The sequence below is a fragment of the Chiloscyllium plagiosum genome, unplaced genomic scaffold, assembly GCF_037043375.1.
Source record: "Chiloscyllium plagiosum isolate Xiang-an unplaced genomic scaffold, Cpla_swu_hap1 HiC_scaffold_37, whole genome shotgun sequence".
Lineage (NCBI taxonomy): Eukaryota > Metazoa > Chordata > Chondrichthyes > Orectolobiformes > Hemiscylliidae > Chiloscyllium > Chiloscyllium plagiosum.
The window spans coordinates 1,233,614-1,259,216 of record NW_028270175.1 but is presented as its reverse complement, the minus strand read 5'-3'; the positions used below and the strand labels follow the sequence as shown (position 1 = coordinate 1,259,216).

The 25,603-nt window shown below is 44.9% G+C and overlaps 1 protein-coding gene across 15 annotated transcripts in view; it reads left to right on the top strand.

Annotated features, from left to right (window-relative positions):
* The window catches only part of LOC122540477 (rap1 GTPase-activating protein 1), a 505,352-nt gene that overhangs the window by 452,650 nt on the left and 27,099 nt on the right, over window positions 1–25,603 (top strand). For 12 of the 15 annotated variants that reach the window (XM_043676342.2, XM_043676343.2, XM_043676331.2 and 9 more), the window contains 3 exons: window positions 4,009–4,086; window positions 11,563–11,672; window positions 21,972–22,085. In XM_043676342.2, the coding sequence (XP_043532277.1) occupies window positions 4,009–4,086; window positions 11,563–11,672; window positions 21,972–22,085 (302 nt within the window). The remainder of the gene's footprint in view (window positions 1–4,008; window positions 4,087–11,562; window positions 11,673–21,971; window positions 22,086–25,603) is intronic. The other 3 variants (XM_043676335.2, XM_043676341.2, XM_087980195.1) reach the window with 1 other exon arrangement.

Here is a 25,603-nt window from a genome sequence, read left to right as displayed (position 1 = left end):
TCACTCTGGGCCTGAATTCAGAACTGTTGGTATACATTGAAAGATATTCAACATTATAAATATTAAACATTGTTCAGAATCAGGGCCCATGATAAATTAGGACCTAGCACCAACTCTCTTCAAGCACACTGGCAAGTGGCAGAAGCTGTCTTTATCATTTTTGTACCTCTCGTGAGATATAATACCATAAGGTACAGGAGAAGAATTAAGCCATTCAGCCCATTGAATTCTGATCCGCCCTTCAATCATGGCTGATACATTTCTCAACTCCATTTTCCTGACTTCTCCCATAACCCTTGATCCCCTTACCATTCAGGAACCAATCTATCTCGGTCTTACGTATACTCAATGACTTGGCCTCCACAGCTCTCTGTGGTAATGAGTTCCACAGATTAACCACCCTCTGGCTGAAGACATTTCTCCTCATCTTAGTTCAAATTGGTCATCCCTTCACTCTGAAGCTGTGCCCCTGGGTTCTAATCTCTCCTACTAGTGGAGACATTTTCTCCACATCCATTCTATCAAAGCCTCTCAATATTCTTTGAGGAGAAAGTGAGGTCTGCAGATGCTGGAGATCAGAGCTGAAAATGTGTTGCTGGAAAAGCGCAGCAGGTCAGGCAGCATCCAGGTAACAGGAGAATCGACGTTTCGGGCATAAGAAGGTCCTGAAGAAGGGCTTATGCCCGAAACGTCAATTCTCCTGTTCCCTGGATGCTGCCTGACCTGCTGCGCTTTTCCAGCAACACATTTTCACCTCTCAATATTCTGTAGGTTTCAATGAGAATATCCCTCATCCTTCTAAACTCCATTGCGTACAGACCCAAAGACTTCAACTGCTCCTCATATGATAAGTTCATTATCCCGGGACCCCCTCTGGACTCTCTCCAAGGCCAGGAAATCCTTCCTTAGATACAGGCACAAAACTGTTCACAATATTCCAAATGCAGTCTGACCAAAGCCTCATTCAGCCTCTACTCTTGTATTTTCACTATCTTGAAATGAATGCTAACATTGCATTTGCATTCCGAACTGTCAACTGAACCTGCATGTTAACCTTAAGAAAATCCTGAACTAGGACGCCCAGGTCTCTTTGTGCTTCAGATTTCCAAAGTCTTTCTCCATTTATAAAATAATCTATGCCTCTATTCCTCCTACTAAAATGCATAACCCCACACCTACCCACGCAGTATTCCACCTGTCACTCTCCCAGCCTGACCAAGTCCTTTGTAGTCTCCCCACCTCCTCAGCACTACCTGTCCCTCCATCTGTCTTTGTGTCATCTGGAAATATAGCAACAATACCCTCAATTCCTTTGTCCAGTCCATTAACGTATAATGTGAATAGTTGTGGTCCCATTAGTCACTGATTGCAATCCTGGAAAAGACTCCTTTATCCCCACTCTGTGCCTTCTATCAGTCAACTAATCCTCCATCCATGTCAGTACCTTGCCCCTTATACAATGGGCTCTTATTTAGCTCCTGTGCAGCACCTTCTCATGGGCCTCTGGAAATCCAAATAGATCATTTCCACTGGATCTCCTTTGTCTAACTTGCTCAGTACCTCCTCAAAGAATTCTAACAGATTTGTCAGGCGCAACCTCCCCTTGACTCAGCTCTATTTTACCATGCACCTCCAAGTACTTCACAGTCTCATCCTTAAGGGTGGACACTCAATTCTTACTGATGACCAAGGTCAGGCTAACCAACCTATAATTTCCTGTCTTCTACCTCCCTCCCTTCCTAAACAGGGGTGTTATATTAGTCATTTTCCAGTCCTCTGAGACCCTCCCTGACTCCAGTGATTCCTGAAAGAGCTCCACCAATTACTCCCACAATCTCCTCAGCTAACTCCTTGAGAACCCCAGGGTGTCATCCATCTGGTCAAGGTGATTTATTCACTTTTGGATATTTCAGCTTCCCCAGCACCTTTTCTTAAGTGATGGCCACTACGCGTACCTCTGGCCCTGACTCTCTTGAAGTTCTGATATGCCGATGGTGTCTTCCATTGTGAGAATTAGATTAGATTAGATTACTTAGATTACTTTACAGTGTGGAAACAGGCCCTTCGGCCCAACAAGTCCACACCGACCCGCCGAAGCGCAAACCACCCATACCCCTACATTTACCCCTTACCTAACACTACGGACAATTTAGCATGGCCAATTCACCTGACCTGCACATCTTTGGAACTGTGGGAGGAAACCGGAGCACCCGGAGGAAACCCACGCAGACACGGGGAGAATGTGCAAACTCCACACAGTCAGTTTGTGGAAAGTATCTGTTCAGTTCCTGCTCCAATTCTTCATTCCCCATTACTCCTTTTCCTGTCTCATTTTCCAGCAGTCCAGTATCCACTGTTGGCTTTCTCTTACCTTTTGTATTTCTAAACGTTCTATTGTAATCTTCCTTTATATTACCAGCTAGCTTACTGTCAGATGTCACCTTCTCCTCTTTTATTGCTTTTTTTGCTGGTGTTCAAAGACTTCCCAATCCTCTGACTTCCCACTTAGCTTCACCACATTATATGCTTTGTTTTGAGCTGACTTCCCTTGTCGTCTTGTCCTGCCCTCAGTGTGCTTCTTCTTCCTCTGAATGTATCTCTGCTGTGCTCCCGAATTATCTCCAGAAACTCCTGCCATTGCTGCTCCACCATCTTCCCTGCCAGATTCCCCATCCAATCAACTCTGCCCAGCTCCTCCCTCATATCTCTGTAGTTAGTTTTACTCAATTTGTAATGACAAATTACAAATGACTCTGGCTTCTCCCTCTCAAACTGCTGGGTGAATTCTATCATATTATGATCACTGCCCTCTAGGGGGTTCCTTCACCTTAAGCTTCCTAATCAGGTTTGCCTCATTCCATGTCATCAAATCCAGAATTGCTTGCTCTCTACTGGGCTCTATCACAAGCTGCTCCAAAAAAACCATCTCTTTGACATTCCACAAATTCTTTTTTTTGGGATCTATAATCAGCCTGATTTTCCCAGTCCACCTGCATATTGAAGTCCCACATGAATATTGTAATAGTTTCTTTTCTACCTCGCGATTTATTTAATAGTAGTCCACCGGATTAACCCGTTGCAAAGTCTAAAATGATACAATAAAATTGCCACCGTACTGTCTGTAAGGTGTAACTTTGGGTGATGTAAGTCCAATGAAAACATTGTTAATTAATATGCAAAGAATTGCACTTCCATTTATTATTTAGAGATTTCCAAAACTCTCTTCAAGAAATCAGACCACCTAATCCAAACTAGCAGGCTGGTAATGCTGCTGCTTTAACCAGCAGTTGGGAAGGTGACTATATGTCACTGTTCAAGATGGATGTACATTGAGAGTTCTCACTAAGAGTTCTAAGTGTGATTGCTCTTCAGATTTATCAGGTTTACAGTTCACTAACATTGCAGCTGCTTTGTGGTTTAAGCAGAACATGTAGATTCCATGCAAAGCAATATATAGATTAACTGTCTGGGAGTGGGATGCAGATTGTGTCTGTGACCTGCTGTGTAATGAGCTCCCACTCTCGCACTGTGCTTTAGGGAAGCACCAAATGAAGACCTTATATTCTGCTGGGAGGGGAATCAAGGTGAGTCACAAAGCTGTTTTTCTGCCTTTTGCAGCCCCCTACACCATGACACTAGCTGAGGTCTGGTTGAGAAATCTCTATCCTCTCCTCTTGGCCTTGGGTTGGTTTGAAAGGTTGGGGACTCAACAGGAAGCAAAGGAAAAACAATCCGTTTGAAAAATATTGCAAATATGTACCTCATGGTGTTTCAAATGAACCACTTCAGTTACACTGGATCCAAAACCCAGGGTACAAGTTTCAGTTCCAAATATTCATTCATGTCTGGTAAAACAGCTGCAATTTCTTTGGATCTTTTGCATCCACCTCCACCCCCCACTCCATAATTTTCACTTCTTGGTGCCATTCTTGTAAGTCGTCATAAGTCTTTGTTGTGAGGAAAGCTATGCATGATTCATTTTGTATTTTCTCCTTTCCCTTTCCTTAGTCGTTGCTTGTGCCTGGAAAAAGCCCAACTAAGCACGGACGTCGAGGCAGTGCTATAGGCATAGGAACAATAGAAGAGGTTTATGCTTTACACTCACTTTCCTGTTTCTTGTTCAATCCTGCTTCTCATGTGTGATGCTCACCGCATGCTCACTGATTCAAGTCTGCTGCATGAGTTTGTTATTTTTATAGGAGCAAGTTGCTTTTAAATGTTTCAAAACACCATCTCTATATTTAGAACATCTTTTCCTAATGTTTCAATGCTGGCCTTGCAGCCTGTACTCCAAAACCTTCTTTATTTGAACAGATATATGAGACTTGGAGAAAACCAAAAGATTTAAGTACAAGCTACAAAGTCAGCTTTCTGACTGTCTGAGGAGATGGTTTCTAAATATAATAGTCATGGATGCATTGATTTCAATTAATTTGCCCGATGCATGACCAACCTCAATGACAATCAAGTTTAACAAAGTCTTGGGAATTGACTTTTAAGGGATGTCTTCACTGCATTGTTCAAATAGTGACTGGTTAGTAACAACAATGCTAAACTACTGTCCGAGAGATTTTGACAGCTATCAGAGCCACGCCTTCACAATATGGGAGAGTTTCCTGGGTCAGTGGGTACAGAAATGAGGCAGCTCAGAGCACAGGTTATGAAAGGAGCAGTTTCAGATCCACTCAGATGTCCGGTGTTTCCTATTAGAACTTAGAACATTACAACGCAGTACAGACCCTTCTGCCCGTGATGTTGTGCCGACCTGTGAAACCAATCTGAAGCCCGTTTAAATTACACTATTCCATTTTCATCCATAGTTTATCCAATGACCATTTAAATGCCCTTAAAGTTGACAAATCTACTACTGTTCCACGCCCCTACTACTCTCTGAGTAAAGAACCTACCTCTGACATCTATCCTATATCTATCACCCCTCAATTTAAAGCTATGTCCCCTTGTGCTAGCCATCACCGACCAAGGAAAAAGGCTCTCACTGTCCACCCGATCTAACCTTCTGATCATCTTGTATGTATCTATTATAGAGTCATAGAGGTGTACAGCATGGAAACAGACCCTTCGGTCCAACCCGTCCATGCCGACCAGATATCCCAACCCAATCTAGTCCCACCTGCCAGCACCCGGCCCATATCCCTCTAAACCCTTCCTATTCATATACCCATCCAAATGCCCTTTAAATGTTGTAATTGTACCAGCCTCCACCACTTCCTCTGGCAGCTCATTCCATACCCGTACCACCCTCTTTGTGAAAAAGTTGCCCCTTAGGTCTCTTTTATATCTTGCCCCTCTCACCCTAAACCTATGCCCTCTAGTTCTAGACTCCCCCACCCCAGGGAAAAGACTTTGCCTATTTACCCTATCCATGCCCCTCATAATTTTGTAAACCTCTATAAGGTCACCCCTCAGCCTCCAATGCTCCAGCCTATTCAGCCTCTCCCTGTAGCTCAAATCCTCCAACCCTGGCAACATCCTTGTAAATCTTTTCTGAGCCCTTTCAAGTTTCACAACATCTTTCTGATAGGAAGGAGACCAGAATTGCACACAATATTCCAACAGTAGCCTAACCAATGCCCTGTACAGCCGCAACTTAAGTCACCACTCAACCTCCTTCTCTCAAACGAAAGTAGCCTCAAGTCCCTCAGCCTTTCCTTGTAAGACCTTCTCTCCATATCAGGCACATCCTGGTAAATTTCCTCTGAATCCTTTCCAAAGCTTCCACATCCTTCCTATAATGCAATGACCAGAACCATACACAACACGCCAAGTGCGGCCGCACCAGAATTTTTTTACAGCTGCAGCATGACCTCATGGCTCCGAAACTCAATCCCTCTACCAATAAAAGCTAAAACACCATACCCCTTCTTAACAACCATATCAGCCTGGTGAACTGGTGATCCGAGCCCGAGATACAGGAAGGTCTCTCCAGGTCAATTCTTTTCTCCTTGTTTTGCATCACCCTTCTGCCCCTGTGCAGAGTTCTTCACTCAATGGGAAAGGGTGAGCTGCTTATTGGCCATTTCTGTCATGAGATAGCAGGAAGTGTGACAGGATAAAAACTGAAACAGCTTTGGACACTGGAAGTCAGAAATGAAAACAGAACATGCTGGAAAAGCTCAGCAGGTCTGGCAGCATCTGTGGAGAGAAATCAGAGTTAATGTTTTGGGTCCAGTTACCCTTCCTCAGAACTGATAGTAGCTAGGGAAATGTTGATTTATATGCAGACAATAGGGTTGGGGGAAGTGATGAGGAGTAAACGATAAGTGGAAATAGAGCCCAAAGACAGAGAAGAACAGTTGGACAGATGAAGTGTGACAGGATGACTGCCCATTGATAGAGAGTAAACAGGCAGGAGGCTGGAAGAACACAGCAAGCCAGGCAGCGTCAGGAGATGCAGAAGTTGATGTTTCGTGTGTAACCCTTCTTCAGGATTGGGAGTGGGTGGGGGGTGAGTTGCAGATAAAGGGGTTGGTGGGGGTATGGTGGTGAAGTGGGGATAGGTGAAGTCAGGTAGAGGGTACGACCTGATTGGTCAATGGGAGGAATGCATCCGGTTAGTGGCAGGGAGGGGCTGTGAAGGGAGTCGGGGGATGGAAAGGAGGTTATTTGAAATTGGAGAACACAATGTTAAGCCCTCCGGGCTGTAGGCTGCCCAGTCAGAAGATGAGATGATAGAGACACTGACTTGCCATGCTCCTGGTGATGGACTGAGATCTCACCTGCGCCTCGAGCTGATGTGCTGTCACTGCTAATCACTCATCACATGGACCGTTGCAGGGGTCAATGTGAGGCTAAGTACACTGGGAGTAGCAGATGACCACTTCAGCAGACTGCATTATTCCATCAGGAGTGAAGAGTACTTTAGCAATAGAGAGTTGTCACTAACATCCTGTCACTATATTGCTGCAGCTACAAACTAAAGTCACTCCTCTGGATAAATTGGGTGATGAGCATTTGATTTTTAAATTACTGCATGATCTGATTTTTTTAAATGTTATTTAGCTAATGATTTATTGTTTGCATTTTAATTATGATGAATATAGCACTAAACTCAATAATCATTGATTAATAAACACTAATCCATTATTAATTTGTTAATTTGTGTATGAGTCAATGATTATTAATGTTTACTAACATTGAAATACTTGGTTCATGTTGTATGCAAATAACTGGTAGGTACTATTCACTTGTATATAATTCATCACTTTCTTTTTTTTAACAGTTTAATATTTTGCTGAAAGTAAAGGACCAAGTCTATAATTTCAAACTCAACCAATGGTTTAAAACATTAATGTTTAGAAGTAGTGGTTGGATTATACTAATTTTCAGCTTGCAAAAGTCTGTGAGGAGTGGAAAAGAAACAAGTCCTGATTTCAGTTCCAAGATGATCCAAGCAGGAGGAAGCGTAAAATAACCAAGACTGAGAAGTTTTGAGAGACAAATTAAGATGTTTCAAAGAAGAGATGACTAAAGCCAAACTTGCAGCATAGAACAAGATAAGACAGGGAAACAATGGTCCCATCAAAGAACCAGTGCCAACCAGTATCAGGTCAACTAACAGCAGTTTCATTGAAGCCTTTAGATTTAATTGGAAAAGAAGGGGATTGAAACAGGAAATTGAAAATGGGGTATAAACATGGGAAAACAGGAAATAGGAGAAGTCAAGTGTCAATGGTAATGACGGGCAGGAAGTAAGAGACAACAGTTGTTAGTTAGAGATATAAGGGACAGCCACACTTTGCTTCCAAAAAGCTGAAAGAAGTAGCATTTTTATTTCTTCCCTAAATGGTCTAAACATGAGGAGGTTTGGATCGTTCAGAACCACTGGAGTATGTGAGGAGTGAGGGTTGTGTGGCCTGGACCCTGAGGAATCCAGATTTGAATCATCAGTGAAAGAGTAAGTTAGCTTATGCGATAAGTCAAGGAGTTACAGACCTTGGAAACAAATGGATTGGGAGAACAGAAGAGTAAGAAAAGCAAAAGCAAGGACTGCAGATGCTGGAGATTAGGGTCGAGAGTGTGATGCTGGAAAAGCACAGCAGGTCAGGCAGCATCCGAGGAGCAGGAGAGTCGATATTTTGGGCAAAAGCCCTTCATCAGGAATGAGGCTGGAAGCTTTGGGTGTGGAGAGATAGATGACGGAGTTAGATGGGGGGCATGGGTGGCTAGGGGGAAGGTAGCTGAGAGTGCAATAGGTGGATGGAGGTGGAGGTAATGATGGTAGGTCAGAGAGGAGGGTGGAGCGGATAGGTGGGAAGGAAAATAGCCCCTCCAACATGGTTGATGATGCCCTCCAGCGCATCTCATCCACTTCCCGCATCTCTGCCCTTGAACCCCATCCCTCTAATCACAACAAGGACAGAAAACCCCTAGTCCTCACCTTCCACCCCACCAACCTCCTGATACATCGCATCATCCTCCGCCATTTCCGCCACCAACAAGCAGACTCCACCACCAGAGATATATTTCCCTCCCTACCCCTATCCACTTCCCGTAAAAACTGTTCCCTCCGCAACTCCCTCGTTAGCTCTACGCCCCCCCCCAACAACCCACCCACCCCTCCTAGCAGCTTCCCCTGCCACCGCAGGAATTGCAAAACCTGCACCCACACCTCTCCCCTCACCTCCATCCAAAGCCCCAAAGGAGCCTTCCACATCCATCAAAGTTTCACCTGCACATCCACACACGTCATTTATTGTATCCGTTGCTCCCGATGTGGTCTCCTTTACATTGGGGAGACAGGACGCCTACTCACAGCGCTTCAGAGAACATCTCCGGGACACCTGCACCAACCAACCACACCGCCCTGTGGCCAAACACTTCAACTCCGCCTCCCACTCTGCTGAGGACATGCAGGTCCTGGGCCTCCTTCACTGCCACTCCGTTACCACCCGATGCCTGGAGGAAGAACGCCTCATCTTCCGCCTCGGAACACTTCAACCCCAGGGCATCAGTTCATCAGTTTCCTCATTTCCCCTTCCTCCACCTTACACCAGTTCTAACCTTCCAGTTCAGCACTGTCCTCATGATCTATCCCACCTGTCAATCTTCCTTCCCATCTATTCGCTCGCTCCACCTCCTCTCTGACCTATCACCTCCATCCCCACCCCCATTCATCTATTGTACTCTTTGCTACCTTCTCCCCAGCCCCACCCCACCCTCTTCCCATTTATCTCACCAGGTTCGAGGCTTCTAGCCTCATTCTTGATGAAGGGCTCCTGCCCGAAACATCGATTTTCCCGCTCCTCGGATGCTGCCTGACCTGCTGTGCTTTTCCAGCACCACACTCTTGAATAGTAAGAACCAAATCATGAATTAAAAGAACATTAGTTCGAAATGAATGATCGATTAATACCCATGGGCTGTGCTGAAAACCTATTTAAGGAGATTTTTTTCCCAAACTGCACATTACCAACCCCAGCAAAAAGCCTTCAGGATGTCTGAGGTATTGACAAATGAATTACAATCTGCTGAAATGCAAAGTACTAGAGACAGTCTCCTACTAATGAAACAACTATGTTTTAGGTGAGAGCTTTAACCATGAGGGATGTTTGGAAGATTACCAAAAGCTACCTAACATTGCAAAGTTAGGACGGTAGGATTTGGCTGCAGGAATACAGAGGGGCCATCAGTTTTGGAATAGAATGGGCAGCAGAAAATTCTCAGAATGGAGGAAAAGCTTCTCTTTTCTAAACTAATTAACTTGGTAGATACCAGGAAATAAATGTAAGTGAAAGTATCAAAGTCATCTTGAACCTTTAATACTTGTTGGCTTTTGCCTGAGCCAGACCCCGGGCTTGGTGGGTTGGGGGAATCGTGGGTAGGGTGGTGGTGGGGGTGGGGTGGTGGTGAGAGTGGGACATGGGTGATCGTTGAGGAGGAATGCCTTTTAGCAGGGGTGGGGAAGAAATCCTGATGGTTGTAGCACAGATTATTTATAATTTTTTGGAAACATGTCAGGTGAAAAATGGAGAGAGATCCCTCCTATAACAAAAGGATGAAGTTGAATTTTATTAATTTTTAAGAACTACAGATGTTGTTTTATTTTGATGTCACATGTGTAATAGTTAAGTTATTGATGTAACTGTTAAATGTGTTTACTAATAATTTCAGAGATGGTGTTACATTAACTTGTTTAAAATCTGTTGGTATTCCTCTGATTTTCACACATCTTGATGGAACTAAGTGCACAGAAGGTATGACAGCTAGTGCTCAGCCTTTTCCAGTCTTAACTCAACCTCATTTAATGTCAAACAGACTTGCCCTGAGGAGCATGGAAACATGTTCCTTGGTTCAAAAGAGCAAATACAGTGGGACTCAACAGTTCTGCAAACATGGGACATAAAGATGCTTCGCTAAGGAGCGGACATGCATTGACATTTTCTCAAGATAATTTCACATGGGCTCTAAATCCTTAAAATAACATGAGTAAATGTCCATGAAATTATAAGCAGCAAATTCTGACTTGTTGATTCATGTTATGAGTTATATAAAACAATAGACATTTGACACAAACTCCTATGAAACCTGGTTTTGCCTTATTTTGGAATAAAAAGCTGGTTTTGATCCTTAGGTTTCTCAGTGTGGCCAAATTTGCTCCTCTCAATGTTAGTTCTAATTTCATGCCCAACATCTGTGATGCATTTGAAACTCTGGTGGAGGCCAAATAGTAGGAATGGAATGGTGGTAGTGGGAGAGAGAAAGAAACGAGAAAGGATCATTGCCTGTTGCATAGACTAAAATCCACCTTCATTCTCCCGGAGCAACATTGAAATCAGCACCTTTCGGGTGGAGCCCTGCATCCTGCATGGGGATGACACTGGGGAGAGTCCTGGGAAAGATCTTTGTCTTTTGTTCAATTACTAAATGAAGTTCAACATCAGGTCAAGGCCAGAGCTAAAGAGCTGATAAAAGGCCAAGGATATTAGTTGGAAATGGAATGATTAAAAAGCAAAATGAATAATTAATATTTTCCACCAAAATCCCAAAAGAATTCTAAGGATTAGCAGTCACATAAGAATTAAATACTTTAAATAAATAGATTTTCCCTGTTACTTAACCAGTGTTGGAAACCCCATGGTTAAGCAATGAGCTGGGAAATCCCTCTTCCAGTAAGATCAAACAAACACTTCAAGTATTTGGATATTTTAATTAAATTAGAGGCTCTATTAAATAACGGGGACATGAACATCAAACAAATGCATAATTGTTTGTTCCCTTATCTGGATGTTATTAATTCTCTAGTCCCAGCTTGTTTGCCCAATGTAAACTCACTGTAATCAAAATGTTTCTGCATTGGTGAGAGACCTGTCATGGTAAAAGTTCCATTTTTGCAATGTCACTAAACAATACACCTGGGCAACCTTTGTGCACAGGAAACTCCCATAAATAAATGTGATTTTTTTTTTAGCACACCTATTGATTTTGAAATATAACTGCATGCAAATCAATGTATGCTGAAATGGTCCATTATGCAGTATTATAATATGAGGCCAGTTGCATGTATTTTCTGTTGGGTGTATGACACTAAATATATTTTCACAGTCATTGATTATTCCGGGGAAAAGCCCAACAAGGAAGAAATCCGGACCTTTCAGCTCCCGCCGCAGCAGTGCCATCGGAATAGAGAACATTCAAGAGGTGGTGGAGAGAAGGTGCGAGTCAGTATTTGCTGTTTTGCTACAGTACAGTTTTACTGGGAAAACCATTGCACCATTGTTTCCATTAAACCGCTTCCATAAAAGTGTAATGTTATGGATTTGATGAACATTTCAGACTGAAAGGTGACCTGAACCGTTATCTCTCTGAGACGTTGACAGAGTCATTGTTAGCACTGCTGCCTCACAGCGCCAGAGACCTGGGTTCAATTCCCGCCTCAGGCGACTGACTGTGTGGAGTTTGCACGTTCTCCCAGTTTCTGCGTGGGTTTCCTCCGGGTGCTCCGGTTTCCTCCCACAGTCCAAAAATGTGCAGGTCAGGTGAATCGGCCATGCTAAATTGCCCGTAGTGTTAGGTAAGGGGTAAATGTAGGGGTATGGGTGGGTTGCGCTTCGGCGGGTCGGTGTGGACTTGTTGGGCCAAAGGGCCTGTTTCCACACTGTAAGTAATCTAATCTAATCTATTACTGGGAAGAAGAACATTATTCAGTCCATCATGACGAATGTAAATTTTGTTCACCCCAGTTCAACACTGGCACCTCCACATCAGAAATGTAAACCAGGAGAGCAGGGCACTGTTGGTGGGTGTTGATGAGTTGGAAAATGCACAGACGTGACACTGATTGCATGGTCTGCTGATACTGAATGTAAAGGCAGGAAGCACATCTGGGCTTGTATCAGAGGAATACAGAGATTTTATTGGGGTGGGGGGTGGGTAGTCCAGAATACTTTTTTATGTTCTGTAGCATTAAAGGGAATTTTTAATATGTTTTTCACAGATCTTTATTGATTTTGGTACAGAAAGCAAATCAGATAATCACATCATCAGGTCAAGATCAGGCCCAAGTGATGGGTGGGATATATTTCAACTCAATTTTCATGATCACATGATGTATTTCTAACAAATGGAAATTTTGACAGGAAGACTGTGTTATTTAATGAGGCTGCTGGATCAAGTCCAGTTCATGTTGAAAGCAATAGTGTTGGATGAAGAAATATGTTACATTATCCAAGTTTTTGGCTACAATAAAACCGCAGGCCACCTGTCTGTTATGGGAACTCTAGTGGAATTGTTCAGCACCCAGGAGAATCCTGATCATTTCATTTTGCTCCAGTTATCACAGAGACTTTGAAACCCCCTCTTGCTTTTTCAGTTTGGTGATTTGAAAAACAACAGACTAATTGTGAAATGTATCTTTTGTTAAGTAATTCTGATGGCCAAAGAAACCTACTGTTTCATCAACTATTAGATATTGACAGCAATGAGCTCACATCAATAAACCTTTTCAACCTGGTGAAGGGAGTGATTTCAGAAGAAATCTTTGAGAAGTGATGTGGGAAAGGTGAATTTAAAATTGTCAGGAAGCCATCACGCTGGTAAAAAAAATTTTAAAATTAGCTCCTCACATACACAGTGTGCATTTGAAGTAGAGTTTGATTAGATTAGTTGAGATTACAATTCTCCAGTCATTTAGGGAATTACTGGATACTATTTGGTAGGGAGGGGGCGGCACATGCTGTCCAGGTGGAAGAACTGAATGACTTTCTCTATCTGTGTATGTTCTTAATGACAATAAGGAGTTAGGATAGGAGCTGCAAAGCAGGACGAAAGAGTAGTGTTCTCTAGTTTACTACCGATGCCACGAGATAGCGAGGCGAGGAACAGGGAGCGGGTGCAGCTCAACACGTGGCTGCGCAGCTGGTGTAGGAGGGAGGGCTTCAGATATGTAGATAATTGGGATGCCTTCTGGGGAAGGTGGGACCTGTACATGAAGGACGGGTTGCATCTGAGCTGGAAGGGGACCAATGTCCTGGGTGGAAGGTTTGCTCGAGTAGTTCGAGAGGGTTAAACTAGTTTGGCAGGGGGGTGGGAACCTGAGCTGTATACTGGAGGTGAGAGTTGATGCCGATGAGGCAATAGCAAGAGGTAGACCAGCTACTGGGAAGGAACCAAGGGATCAGTTAAAGTGTGTTTGCTTTAACGCAAGGAGTACCAGGAATAAAAGTGACGAACTTAGAGCATGGATCAGTACCTGGTGCTATGATGTTGTGGCCATAACAGAGACATGGGTTTCTCAGGGGCAGGAATGGTTGCTGGATGTTCCAGGGTTTAGAGCATTTAAAAAGAATAGGGAGGGGGAAAAAAAGGAAGGGGTGTAACACTACTAATCAGAGAGGGTATCACAGCTACAGAAGCTTCCATTGTCGAGGAAGATCTGCCTACCGAGTCAGTATGGATGGAAATTAGGAACAGCAAGGGAGCAGTCACCTCTTTAGGGGTTTACTACAGGACCCCCAATAGCAGCAGGGAGATGGAAGAAAGCATAGGTCAGTAGATTTTGGAAAAGTGTGGACGTAGTAGGGTTGTTGTAATGGGTGACTTTAACTTTCCCAATATTGATTGGACCCTCCTTCGAGCAGAAGATTTGAATGGAGCTGTTTTTGTAAGGTGTGTTCAGGAGGGTTTCCTAACTCAGTACGTTGACAGGCCGACGAGGGGAGAGGCCATTCTAGACTTAGTGCTCAGAAATGAGCCGGGGCAGGTATCAGATCTTGTGGTGGGAGAGCATTTTGGTGATAGTGACCACAACTGCCTCACATTCTACATAACTATGGAGAAGGAGAGGATTAGGCAAAATGGGAGGATATTTAATTGGGGAAGAGGAAACTATGATGCGATTAGACATGAGTTAGGAAGCATGGATTAGGAGCAATTGTTCCATGGTAAAGGCACTTAGACATGTGGAGACTGTTTAAGGAAGAGTTGTTGAAAGTGATGAATAAATATGTCCCTCTGAGACAGGCAAGAAGTGGTAAGATAAAGGAACCTTGGATGACGAGAGCGGTGGAGCTTCTCGTCAAAAGGAAAAAGGTAGCTTACATAAGGTGGAGGAAGCTAGGGTCAAGCTCAGCTCTACAGGATTACAGGCAGGCAAGGAAGGTGCTTAAAAATGGTCTGAGGAGAGCCAGGAGGGGGCACGAGAAAGGTTTGGCAGAACGGATTAGGGAGAACACAAAGGCATTTTACACTTATGTGAGGAATAAGAGAATGGTCAAAGAAAGAGTAGGGCCGATCAGGGAAAGCATCGGGAATTTGTGTGTGGAGTCTGAGGAGGTAGGGGAAACCCTAAACGAGTTTTTTGCTTCTGTCTTTACGAAAGAAACAAACTTTGTAGTGAATGAAACCTTTGAAGAGCAGGTGTGCATGCTGGAATGGATAGAGATAGAGGGAGCTGATGTGCTGAAAATTTTGTTAAACATTAAGATTGACAAGTCGCCAGGCCCGGACCAGATTTGTCCTCGGCTGCTTTGGGAAACGAGAAATGCAATTGCTTCGCCACTTGCGAAGATCTTTTCATCCTCGCTCTCCACTGCAGTCGTACCTGAGGACTGGAGAGAGGCAAATGTAATTCCTCTCTTCAAGAAAGGAAATAGGGAAATCCCCGGCAATTACAGACCAGTAAGTCTCACGTCTGTCATCTGCAAGGTGTTAGAAAGGGTTCTGAGGGATAGGATTTATGACCATCTGGAAGAGCATGGCTTGATTGAATGCAGTCAACACGGCTTTTTGAGGATGTGACTAGAAAATTTGATGAGGGTCGAGCTGTGGATGTGATGTGATGTGCAAGGCATTTGATAAGGTTCCCCATGGTAGGCTCATTCATAAAGTCAGGAGGAATGGGATTCAGGGAACATAGCTGTCTGGATACAGAATTGGCTGGCCAACAGTAGTAGAAGGAAAATATTCTGCCTGGAAGTCTGTGGTGAGTGGTGTTCCACAGGGCTCTGTCCTTGGGCCTCTATTGTTTGTAATTTTTATTAATGACTTGGATGAGGGGATTGAAGGATGGGTCAGCAAGTTTGCAGATGACACAAAGGTTGGAGGTGTCGTTGATAGTATAAAGGGCTGTTGTAGGCTGCAGCAGGACATTGACAGGATGCAGAGATGGGCTGAGAGGTGGCAGATGGAATTCAACCTGGATAAATGCGAGGTGATGCATTTTGGAAGGTCGAATTTGAAAGCTGAGTACAGGATTAAGGATAGGATTCTTGGCAGTGTGGAGGAACAGAGGGATCTTGGTGTGCAGGTACATAAATCCCTTAAAATGGCCACCCAAGTGGACAGGGTTGTTAAGAAAGCATATGGTGTTTTCATTAACAGGGGTATTGAGTTTAAGAGTCGTGAGATCTTGTTGCAGCTCTATAAAACTTCGGTTAGACCGCACTTGGAATACTGTGTCCAGTTCTGGTTGCCCTATTATAGGAAAGATGTGGATGCTTTGGAAAGGATTCAGAGGAGGTTTACCAGGATGCTGCCTGGACTGGAGGGCTTATCTTATAAGGAGAGGTTGACTGAGCTTGGACTTTTTTCATTGGAGAAAAGGAGGAGGAGAGGGGACCTAATTGAGGTATACAAGATAATGAGAGGCATAGATAGAGACTATTTCCCAGGGCAGAAATGACTAACACGAGGGGTCATAGTTTTAAGCTGGTTGGAGGAAAGTATAGAGGGGATGTCAGAGGCGGGTTCTTTAAACAGAGAGTTGTGAGAGCATGGAATGCGTTGCCAGCAGTAGATGTGGAGGCAGGGTCGTTGGGGATATTTAAGAGACTCCTGGACATGCATATGGTCACAGAAATTTGAGGGTGCGTACATGAGGATCAATGGTCGGCACAACATCGTGGGCTGAAGGGCCTGTTCTGTGCTGTACTGTTCTATGTTCTCTATGTTCTAAGACCACTTCACTGAATATAACATTTTACCTCAGTTCAAAATAATTATTCTGGTTCTGATTTTCTGGATTTAGCCAGTTGTGAACTTCTCCAAATCCTGCTACTAATTCCTTCCTTACTTTAAATCCTTTATTTTACTTCTTTTCTGAGTATCATAACAGCGGGTCTCTCCTTCACTGATGTAAAACTATCAGTAGTTTTCAAATCCTCACAGTTCCAATACAGAACTTCTTAAGGAAGGAAAACACAACAATAATGAAAGTCAAAATTGTTGCTGGTGCACACAGAATATTTGTGTCACAATTTGGGGCTACTGTTGGCTCTGTAAATCTATAGGAGAAAGTGAGGACTGCAGATGCTGGAGATCAGAGCTGAAAAATGTGTTGCTGGAAAAGCGCAGCAGGTCAGGCAGCATCCAAGGAACAGCAGAATCAATGTTTCGGGCATAAGCCCTTCTTCAGGAATGTAGAGGGAGGAAGAGAGCTTCTTCAAGGAAGGCATCCTTGCAAGAGGATTCTCAGTAGGTAACCTACTGCGATTCCTGAAGAAGGGCTTATACCCGAAACGTCGATTCTCCTCCTTGGATGCTGCCTGACCTGCTGCGCTTTTCCAGCAACACGTTTTTCAGCTCTGTAAATCTATACCCTACATCAGCCTTCATAGAAGAGAACAGAAAGGAGTTAAGAGATTAAACAGATATTGGATAACATTTAATGTGAGGTGATGGTTTAATGTGAGGGGTTGGTCTTGAGAGGGAGAATAAAATAAAGCGTAAGCTAACTGGTCAAAACCTTAAATGGTTCAGAAGGATGTAATTCTTAAGGCTGAAATGTGTAAAAGTGGAAGGACAAGTTGATCAATTTTTCTTTAAAAATGCAAAGACATCATAGGCTTTATAAAATGGGCATAAAGAACACAACAGTGATGTCATATCCCTTAAAAACCTCTGATTATGCTGTGGTCCTGCTTTGAGGAACATGACAAGGTCATTGAAAGGATACAGGAATAATCTGTCAAGGAGCTGTCAGCAATATGGCCACGGGCCAAGGGCATGAGAGGTTTCATGAGGAGAATCTGAAAATCCTCATGTTCTTTTACTTGAGCTTGAGAAACTCCATTCATTCAATGTCATGAAGTCTGCTAATCCTGACTCAGTGGTATCATACTTGCCTCTGAATTGAAAGGAAGGACCTGAAGAGAGAGCTAAGAGCAGCAAGGAGGGGACATGAAAGGTCCTTAGTTGGTAGGATTAGGGAAAACCCTAAGGCTTTCTATAGGTATGTCAGGAATAAAAGAATGACTAGGGTAGGAATAGGTCCAGTCAAGGATAGTAGTGGGAAGTTGCGTGTGGAGGCTGAAGAGATTGGGGAGACACTGAATGAATACTTTTCGTCAGTATTCACTCAGGAACAGGACATTGTTGTCAATGTGAGTACTGAGTCACAATTAAGTAGAATGGATGGCTTTGAGGTATGTAGAGAAGAGGTGTTGAAAATTCTGGAAAGGGTGAAAATAGATAAGACTCCTGGGCCTGATGGCATTTATCCTAGGATTCTCTGGGAAGGAAGGAAGGAGATTGCAGAGCCATTGGCCTTGATTTTTATGTCCTCGTTGTCTACAGGAGTAGTGCCAGAAGATTGGAGGCTAGCAAATGTGGTTCCCTTGTTCAAGAAGGGGAGTAGGGATAACCCTAGTAACTATAGGCCGGTGAGTCTCACTTCTGTTGTGGGCAAAATCTTAGAGAGAATTGTAAGGGATAGGATTTATGAACATCTGGATAATGTGATCAAGGATAGTCAGCATGGTTTTGTGAAGGGCAGGTCGTGCCTCACAAACCTTATTGAATTCTTTGAGAAGGTGACTAAGGAGGTGGACGAGGGGAAAGCAGTAGATGTGGTGTATATGGATTTTAGTAAGGCGTTTGATAAGGTTCCCCATGGTAGACTACTGCAAAAAATACGGAGGTATGGCATTGACGGTGAGTTAGAGGTTTGGATTAGGAGTTGGCTGGCTGGAAGAAGACAGAGGGTAGTAGTTGATGGCAAAGGTTCATCTTGGAGTGCCGTTACTAGCGGTGTTCCGCAAGGATCTGTTTTGGGACCATTGCTGTTTGTCATTTTTATAAATGACCTGGAGGAGGGGTTAGAAGGTTGGGTGAGCAAGTTTGCAGATGATACGAAAGTCGGAGGAGTTGTAGACAGTGAGGGAGGATGTGGCAGGTTACAGCGGGATATAGATAAGCTGCAGAACTGGGCAGAAAGGTGGCAAATGGAGTTCAATGTAGCTAAGTGTGAGGTGATTCACTTTGGTAAGAGTAATAAAAAGATGGGGTACTGGGCTAACGGTCGGATACTTGGTAGTGTGGATGAGCAGAGGGATCTTGGTGTCCATGTACACAGATCTTTGAAAGTTGCCACCCAGGTAAATAGTGCGGTGAAGAAGGCATATGGCGTACTGGCTTTTATTGGTAGAGGAATTGAGTTCCGGAGTACTGAGGTCATGTTGCAGTTGTATAAGACTCTGGTGCGGCCACATCTGGAGTATTGTGTGCAGTTTTGGTCGCCATACTATAGGAAGGATGTGGAGGCACTGGAACGGGTGCAGAGGAGGTTTACCAGGATGTTGCCTGGTATGGTAGAAAGATCGTATGAGGAAAGGCTGAGGCACTTGGGGTTGTTTTCATTGGAGAAAAGAAGGTTTAGGGGTGACTTGATAGAGGTGTATAAGATGATTAGGGGTTTAGATAGGGTCGACAGTGAGAATCTTTTTCCTCGTATGGAGTCAGCTATTACAAGGGGGCATAGCTTTAAATTAAGGGGGGGTAGGTATAGGACAGATGTTAGGGGTAGGTTCTTTACTCAGCGAGTCGTGAGTTCATGGAATGCCCTGCCAGTAGCAGTGGTGGACTCTCCCTCATTATGGGCATTTAAGCGGGCATTGGATAGGCATATGGAGGATAGTGGGCTAGTGTAGGTTAGGTGGGCTTGGATCGGCGCAACATCGAGGGCCGAAGGGCCTGTACTGCGCTGTATTCTTCTATGTTCTATGTTCTATGTTCTATGATATTGAGTTCCCTGAGTCATGAACCCTTGCTCAGGATTAACACTCCAGTGACAATGTTAGACATGCAGGTCACTGGAGCATGTCAGTGGTCATTAGGAGCAACTGATGCTCAATGGAGTTTAACAGTGAGCTGATTTCTGCACCCCCTACCTGTCCCTCACCTTTCACCATCTGCACTACCTTTAACAGACTTCACACACAAATGATTTAATTGGAACATGAGTGATTTATTGGTGGTGCTTCATAGATGAAAAATAAACCACTGGTGATTTGGCGATGGGGAAAAGAAAAGGTGAGTTTTATGTAAGAAAATTTATGTTTATGAGAAGAAGGAAGAGTTGAACATTGACGTATAAAAACCAGTTGAGCTTTTCCACTGGTACCCTTGAGGTTTTCTGGGAGCGGTGTGTAATTCTGGTCTCCTTCCTATCGGAAAGATGTTATGAAACTTGAAAGGGTTCAGAAATGATTTACAAGGATGTTGCCAGGGTTGGAGGATTTGAGCTATAGGGAGACGCTGAACAGGCTGGGGCTGTTTTCCCTGGAACGTCGGCGGCTGAGGGGTGACCTTCTAGAGGTTTACAAAATTACGAGGGGCCTGAATAGGATAAATCAACAAATCAACAAATCAACTCCCCTGGGGTCGGGGAGTCCAGAACTAGAGGGTCTAGGTTTAGGGTGAGAGGGGAAAGATATAAAACGACCTAAGAGGCAACTTTTTCACACAGAGGGTGGTACGTGTATGGAATGAGCTGAAAGAGGAAGTGGTGGATGCTGGTACAATTGCAACATTTAAGAGACATTTGGATGGGTATATGAATAGGAAGGGTTTGGAGGGATATGGGGTGGGTGCTGGCAGGTGGGATTAGATTGGGTTCGGATATCTGGTTGGCATGGACGGGTTGGACCGAAGGGTCAGTTTCCATGCTGTACATATCTACAACTCTGAGTGGGTTGGGGGAGAGGGTGGTGGTGGAGGGAGATGAGTGGTCGGCGTTTCAGGGGTGCATTATATCCCCACCCAACTCTATTTTAATTTAACCTCCCCTCTCCTCCATTAGTTTCTCTCCTTTGGTGTTTGGTTTTCAGTTAATCTAATTATGCCCCTTGTGGACAATATTTGTCTTTTGTCTTTTATTTTAAAAGAAGTCTGATTTTTTTTTCCCCCATTTTGGAGTTGGCTACAGGCTAGGGAGAGGATCCAGAATGGGAGGTAGGAAACCAATGTTTATACTGAGTTACATGTTAACAATGAGATGACTATATCTCAAAACAACTTCTCCTCCTGCTTCAGTGTATGGATATGTCAGGGTACAGTATTAAACACTGAAGCAGAGCTGTATGTAAAGGTACCTCTTTCCAAGGATACACAAAGCCACGGCCTGGCTGTTTTTTCGAATGACCATGGCAGTAGTTGAAGAAGAGTGTGGGAGATCTCCTGATGTTCTAGGCAACATCTAACCATGAGCAAACACCTCAGGACAGACACTCTATTGTTATTACAGTGCTGTTTGTGGGAGCTTGCTGCACACAAATTAACTCCCAGATTTCATACAAGATAACAGTGACTACATTTGAAACTATTTCAGTGTCTGCAAAGTGCTTCAGGCTATCCTGAAATCATGAAGTGTGCTATAAAAATGCAGTTCTGTTTTCCTGGAAAACTACTAGCATAGTTTACTGAGTGGATAATTGAAGAACGTACATTTAAGATCATCACTGAGAAAAGAAGGTGGTGAAGAAGGTGTTTTGTATGTTTGCCTTCATTGGTCATAATATTGAGTACAGGAGTTGGGAGGTCATGTTGCAGCTGTACAAGACATTGGTGACATCTCTTTTGGAATATTGTGTGCAATTCTAATCTCCTTTCTATAGGAAGGATGTTATGAAACTTGAAAGGGTTCAGAAAAGATTTACAAGGATGTTGCCAGGGTTCGAGGGCTTGAGCTATAGGGAGAGGCTGAACAAGCTGGGGCTGTTTTCCCTTGAGTGTCGGAGGCTGAGGGGTGACCTTATAAAGGTTTATAAAATCATGAGGGGCATGGAGAGAGTAAATAGACAAGGTCTTTTCCCCCGGGATAGAGGAGTTGGTTTAAGGTGAGAGGGAAAGCATAAATAGGAGCTGAGGGGCAAATTGTTCATGCAGAGGGTGGTGTGTGTATGGAATGAGCTGCCAGAGGAAGTGATGGAGGCTGGTACAATTACAACATTTAAAAGCATCTGGATGGGTATATGAATAGGAAGGGTTTAGAGGGATATGGGCCAAGTGCTGGCAAATGAGACTGGGATGTTTGGTCAGCATGGATGATTTGGACCGAAGGGTCTGTTTCCATGCTGTATACCTCTATGACTCTACTTCACTATAGACATTTCAGACTGCTCCCTGACAGATTTTGAATGTCATTGTAATTCTTGAGATAAAATTTTAATTACTGAATTCATTCTTGCAGTAAATTTGCTTTTAAATGTTCAGTTTTTCATGTTCTTTGATTTCCACAGAGAGAGCACGTCAAGTACCCAGAAAACCCCAGACAGTGGGCATGTCTCACAGGAACCAAAGTCTGATAATTCATCCAATCAGAGTTCTCCAGAGATACCCACCACCAAGAATAGGTATGTTCAGGTGATTTTGGCTCTCACAGACCCACTCAGTGATTCCAGAATCTTCTTGCCATTGACAAATCTCAGTGCTGCATTGGAAGATGACAAGTGAAATTAGGCTTGTTCTGAAAGCATTTTTCTGGACTTACAGGTAAAAGGAGTTCAATCACTGTCAAACATAGAAATAGGAGCAGGAGTAGGCCATTCAGCCCTTCAAGCCTGAACTGATCCAGCTACATCATCAATGGATCTTTATGATTTCCTCAATTACTCCAAGTGGGAGCACATTTTAAACACTGTCTTCATAAAGAAGATCCTTCCTCATTTCCTTAGTGGTTTTATCAGTGACTATCTTAAATTTATAACACACAAGTTTGGACGAGCACACCCCTCCCCAAATAAACGTCTTCTACTGTTTAGCCACCCTATTGAACCATAGTCATAGAGAGATATAGCACGGAAACAGACCCTTTGGTCCAACTTGTCCATGCCGACCAGATATGTCAACCTATTCTAGTCCCATTTGCCAGCACCCAGCCCATATTCCTCTAAACCCTTCTTATTAATATACCCATCCAGATGCCTTTTAAATGTTGTAATTGTACCAGCCTCCACCACATCCTCTGGCAGCTCATTCCATACACGTACCATCCTCTGCGTGAAAAAGTTGCCCTTAGGTCCTTTTTATATCTTACCCCCTCACCCTAAACCTATGCCCTCTAGTTCTGGACTCCCCGACCCCAGGGAAAAGACTTTGTCTAGTTATCCTTTCTGAACCCTTTCAAGTTTCACAACATCCTTCTGACAGGAGGGACAGCAGAAGTGCACGCAATATTTCAAAAGTGGCCTAAACAGTACAGCTGCAACATGACCTCCCAACTGCTACACTCAATGTACTGACCAATAAAGGAATGCATACCATACACCTTCTTCACTATCCTATCTTCGTACTTCATGCCTTCATATTCACTTGATACTTTTAGAGACCTGTGTCAGATCACCTCTCGCCCACCCTCTGACGACCCCTTCTCCCACCTCCAACACACCCCGTCCACCTGGACACCCCGTGCTGGCCTCCTACCTGTCCTCGACCTCTTCATAGCAAACTGCCGCCGCGATATTAACCGCTACCTGAACTCCCCCACCCCTCTCACCCACTCCAACCTCTCACCCTCGGAACGCGCAGCCCTCCACTCCCTCCGTTCCAACCCCAACCTCACCATCAAACCAGCTGACAAGGGAGGCACAGTAGTAGTTTGGCACACCGACCTCTACACCGCTGAGGCCAAACGCCAGCTCGCAGATACCTCCTCCTACCGTCCCCTTGACCATGACCCCGCCCCCCACCACCAAACCATCATCTCCCAGACCATCCATAACCTCATCACCTCAGGGGACCTCCCATCCACCGCCTCCAACCTCATAGTCCCACAACCCCGCACCGCCCGTTTCTACCTCCTGCCCAAAATCCACAAACCTGACTGCCCCGGCCGACCCATCGTCTCAGCCTGCTCCTGCCCAACCGAACTCATCTCTGCGTACCTCGACATGGTCCTGTCCCCCTTAGTCCAAGAACTCCCCACTACGTTCGTGACACCACCCACGCCCTCCACCTCCTCCATGATTTTCGCTTCCCCAGTCCCCAACGCCTCATCTTCACCATGGACATCCAGTCCCTATACACCTCCATCCCCCATCACGAAGGACTCAAAGCACTCCGCTTCTTCCTTTCCCGCCGTACCACCCAGTACCCTTCCACCGACACCCTCCTTCGACTGACCGAACTGGTCCTCACCCTGAACAACTTTTCTTTCCAATCCTCCCACTTTCTCCAAACAAAAGGAGTAGCCATGGGCACCCGCATGGGCCCCAGCTATGCCTGCCTCTTCGTAGGGTATGTGGAACAATCCATCTTCCGCAACTACACTGGCCCCACCCCCCATCTTTTCCTTCGCTACATTGATGACTGTATCGGCGCTACCTCGTGCTCCCACGAGGAGGTTGAACTGTTCATCCACTACACTAACACCTTCCACCCCGACCTCAAATTCACCTGGACAGTCTCGGACTCCTCCCTCCCCTTCCTAGACCTTTCTGTTTCTATCTCAGGCGACCGAATCAACACGGACATCTACTACAAACCAACCGACTCCCACAGCTACCTGGACTACACCTCCTCCCATCCTGCCCCCTGTAAAAACGCCATCCCATTCTCCCAATTCCTTCGTCTCCGCCGCATCTGCTCCCAGGAGGACCAGTTCAAAATACGTACAACACAGATGGCCTCCTTCTTCAAGGACCGCAATTTCCCCCCCGACGTGGTCGACGGTGCCCTCCACCGCATCTCCTCCACTTCCCGCTCCTCCGCCCTTGAGCCCCGCCCCTCCAACCGCCACCAGGACAGAACCCCACTGGTCCTCACCTACCACCCCACCAATCTCCATGTACAGCGCATCATCCGCCGTCACTTCCGCCACCTCCAAACAGACCCCAGCACCAAGGATATATTTCCCTCCCCTCCCCTATCAGCTTTCCGTAGAGACCACTCCCTCCGCGACTCCCTTGTCAGATCCACACCCCCCACCGACCCAACCTCCACTCCCGGCACCTTCCCTTGCAACCGCAGGAGGTGCAACACTTGCGCCCACACCTCCCCCCTCACTTCTCTCCAAGGCCCCAAAGGAAACTTCCATATCCGCCACAGATTCACCTGCACCTCCACCCACATCATCTACTGCATCCGCTGCAGCCGGTGTGGCCTCCTCTATATTGGGGAGACAGGCCGCCTACTTGCGGAGCGATTCAGAGAGCACCTCTGGGCCACCTGGACGAACCAACCCAACCAACCTGTAGCACAGCATTTCAACTCCCCCTCCCACTCCACCGAGGATATGCAGGTCATTGGACTCATCCACCGCCAAACCACAACAACCCGACGGTCGGAGGAGGAGCGTCTTATCTTCCGACTGGGAACCCTCCAACCGCAGGGGATGAACTTGGACTTCACCAGTTTCTTCATCCCCCCTCCCCCACCTTGTCTCAGCCGGATCCCTCCAGCCCGGCACCGCCTTCCTGACCTGCAGTCTTCTTCTTGACCTCTCCGCCTCCATCCTACTCCGACCTATCACCCTCACCTTGACCTCTTTCCACCTATCACATTTCCAACGCCCCTCCTCCAAGTCCCTCCTCCCTACCTTTTATCTTCTCCTGCTGAACACTCTCTACTCATTCCTGAAGAAGGGCCTGTGCCCAAAACGTCGAATCTCCTGTTCCCTGGATGCTGCCTGACCTGCTGTGCTGTTCCAGCAATAAAGTTTCAACTCAGATCACCTCTAACTTTTACTAAAGAAAGGACCCCTAGTGTCTTTACTGTTTTTAGAATCGAGGAACTGAATATTAATTAAATGGAGAAAGACTGCAGAAAGCTGCAGCACAGAGGAATTTTTGGGAATCCTTGTATATGAATCACAAAACACAGGCAATAGGAAAACAAACAGACTTTTGGCCTTTATTTCAAATGGATTGGATTT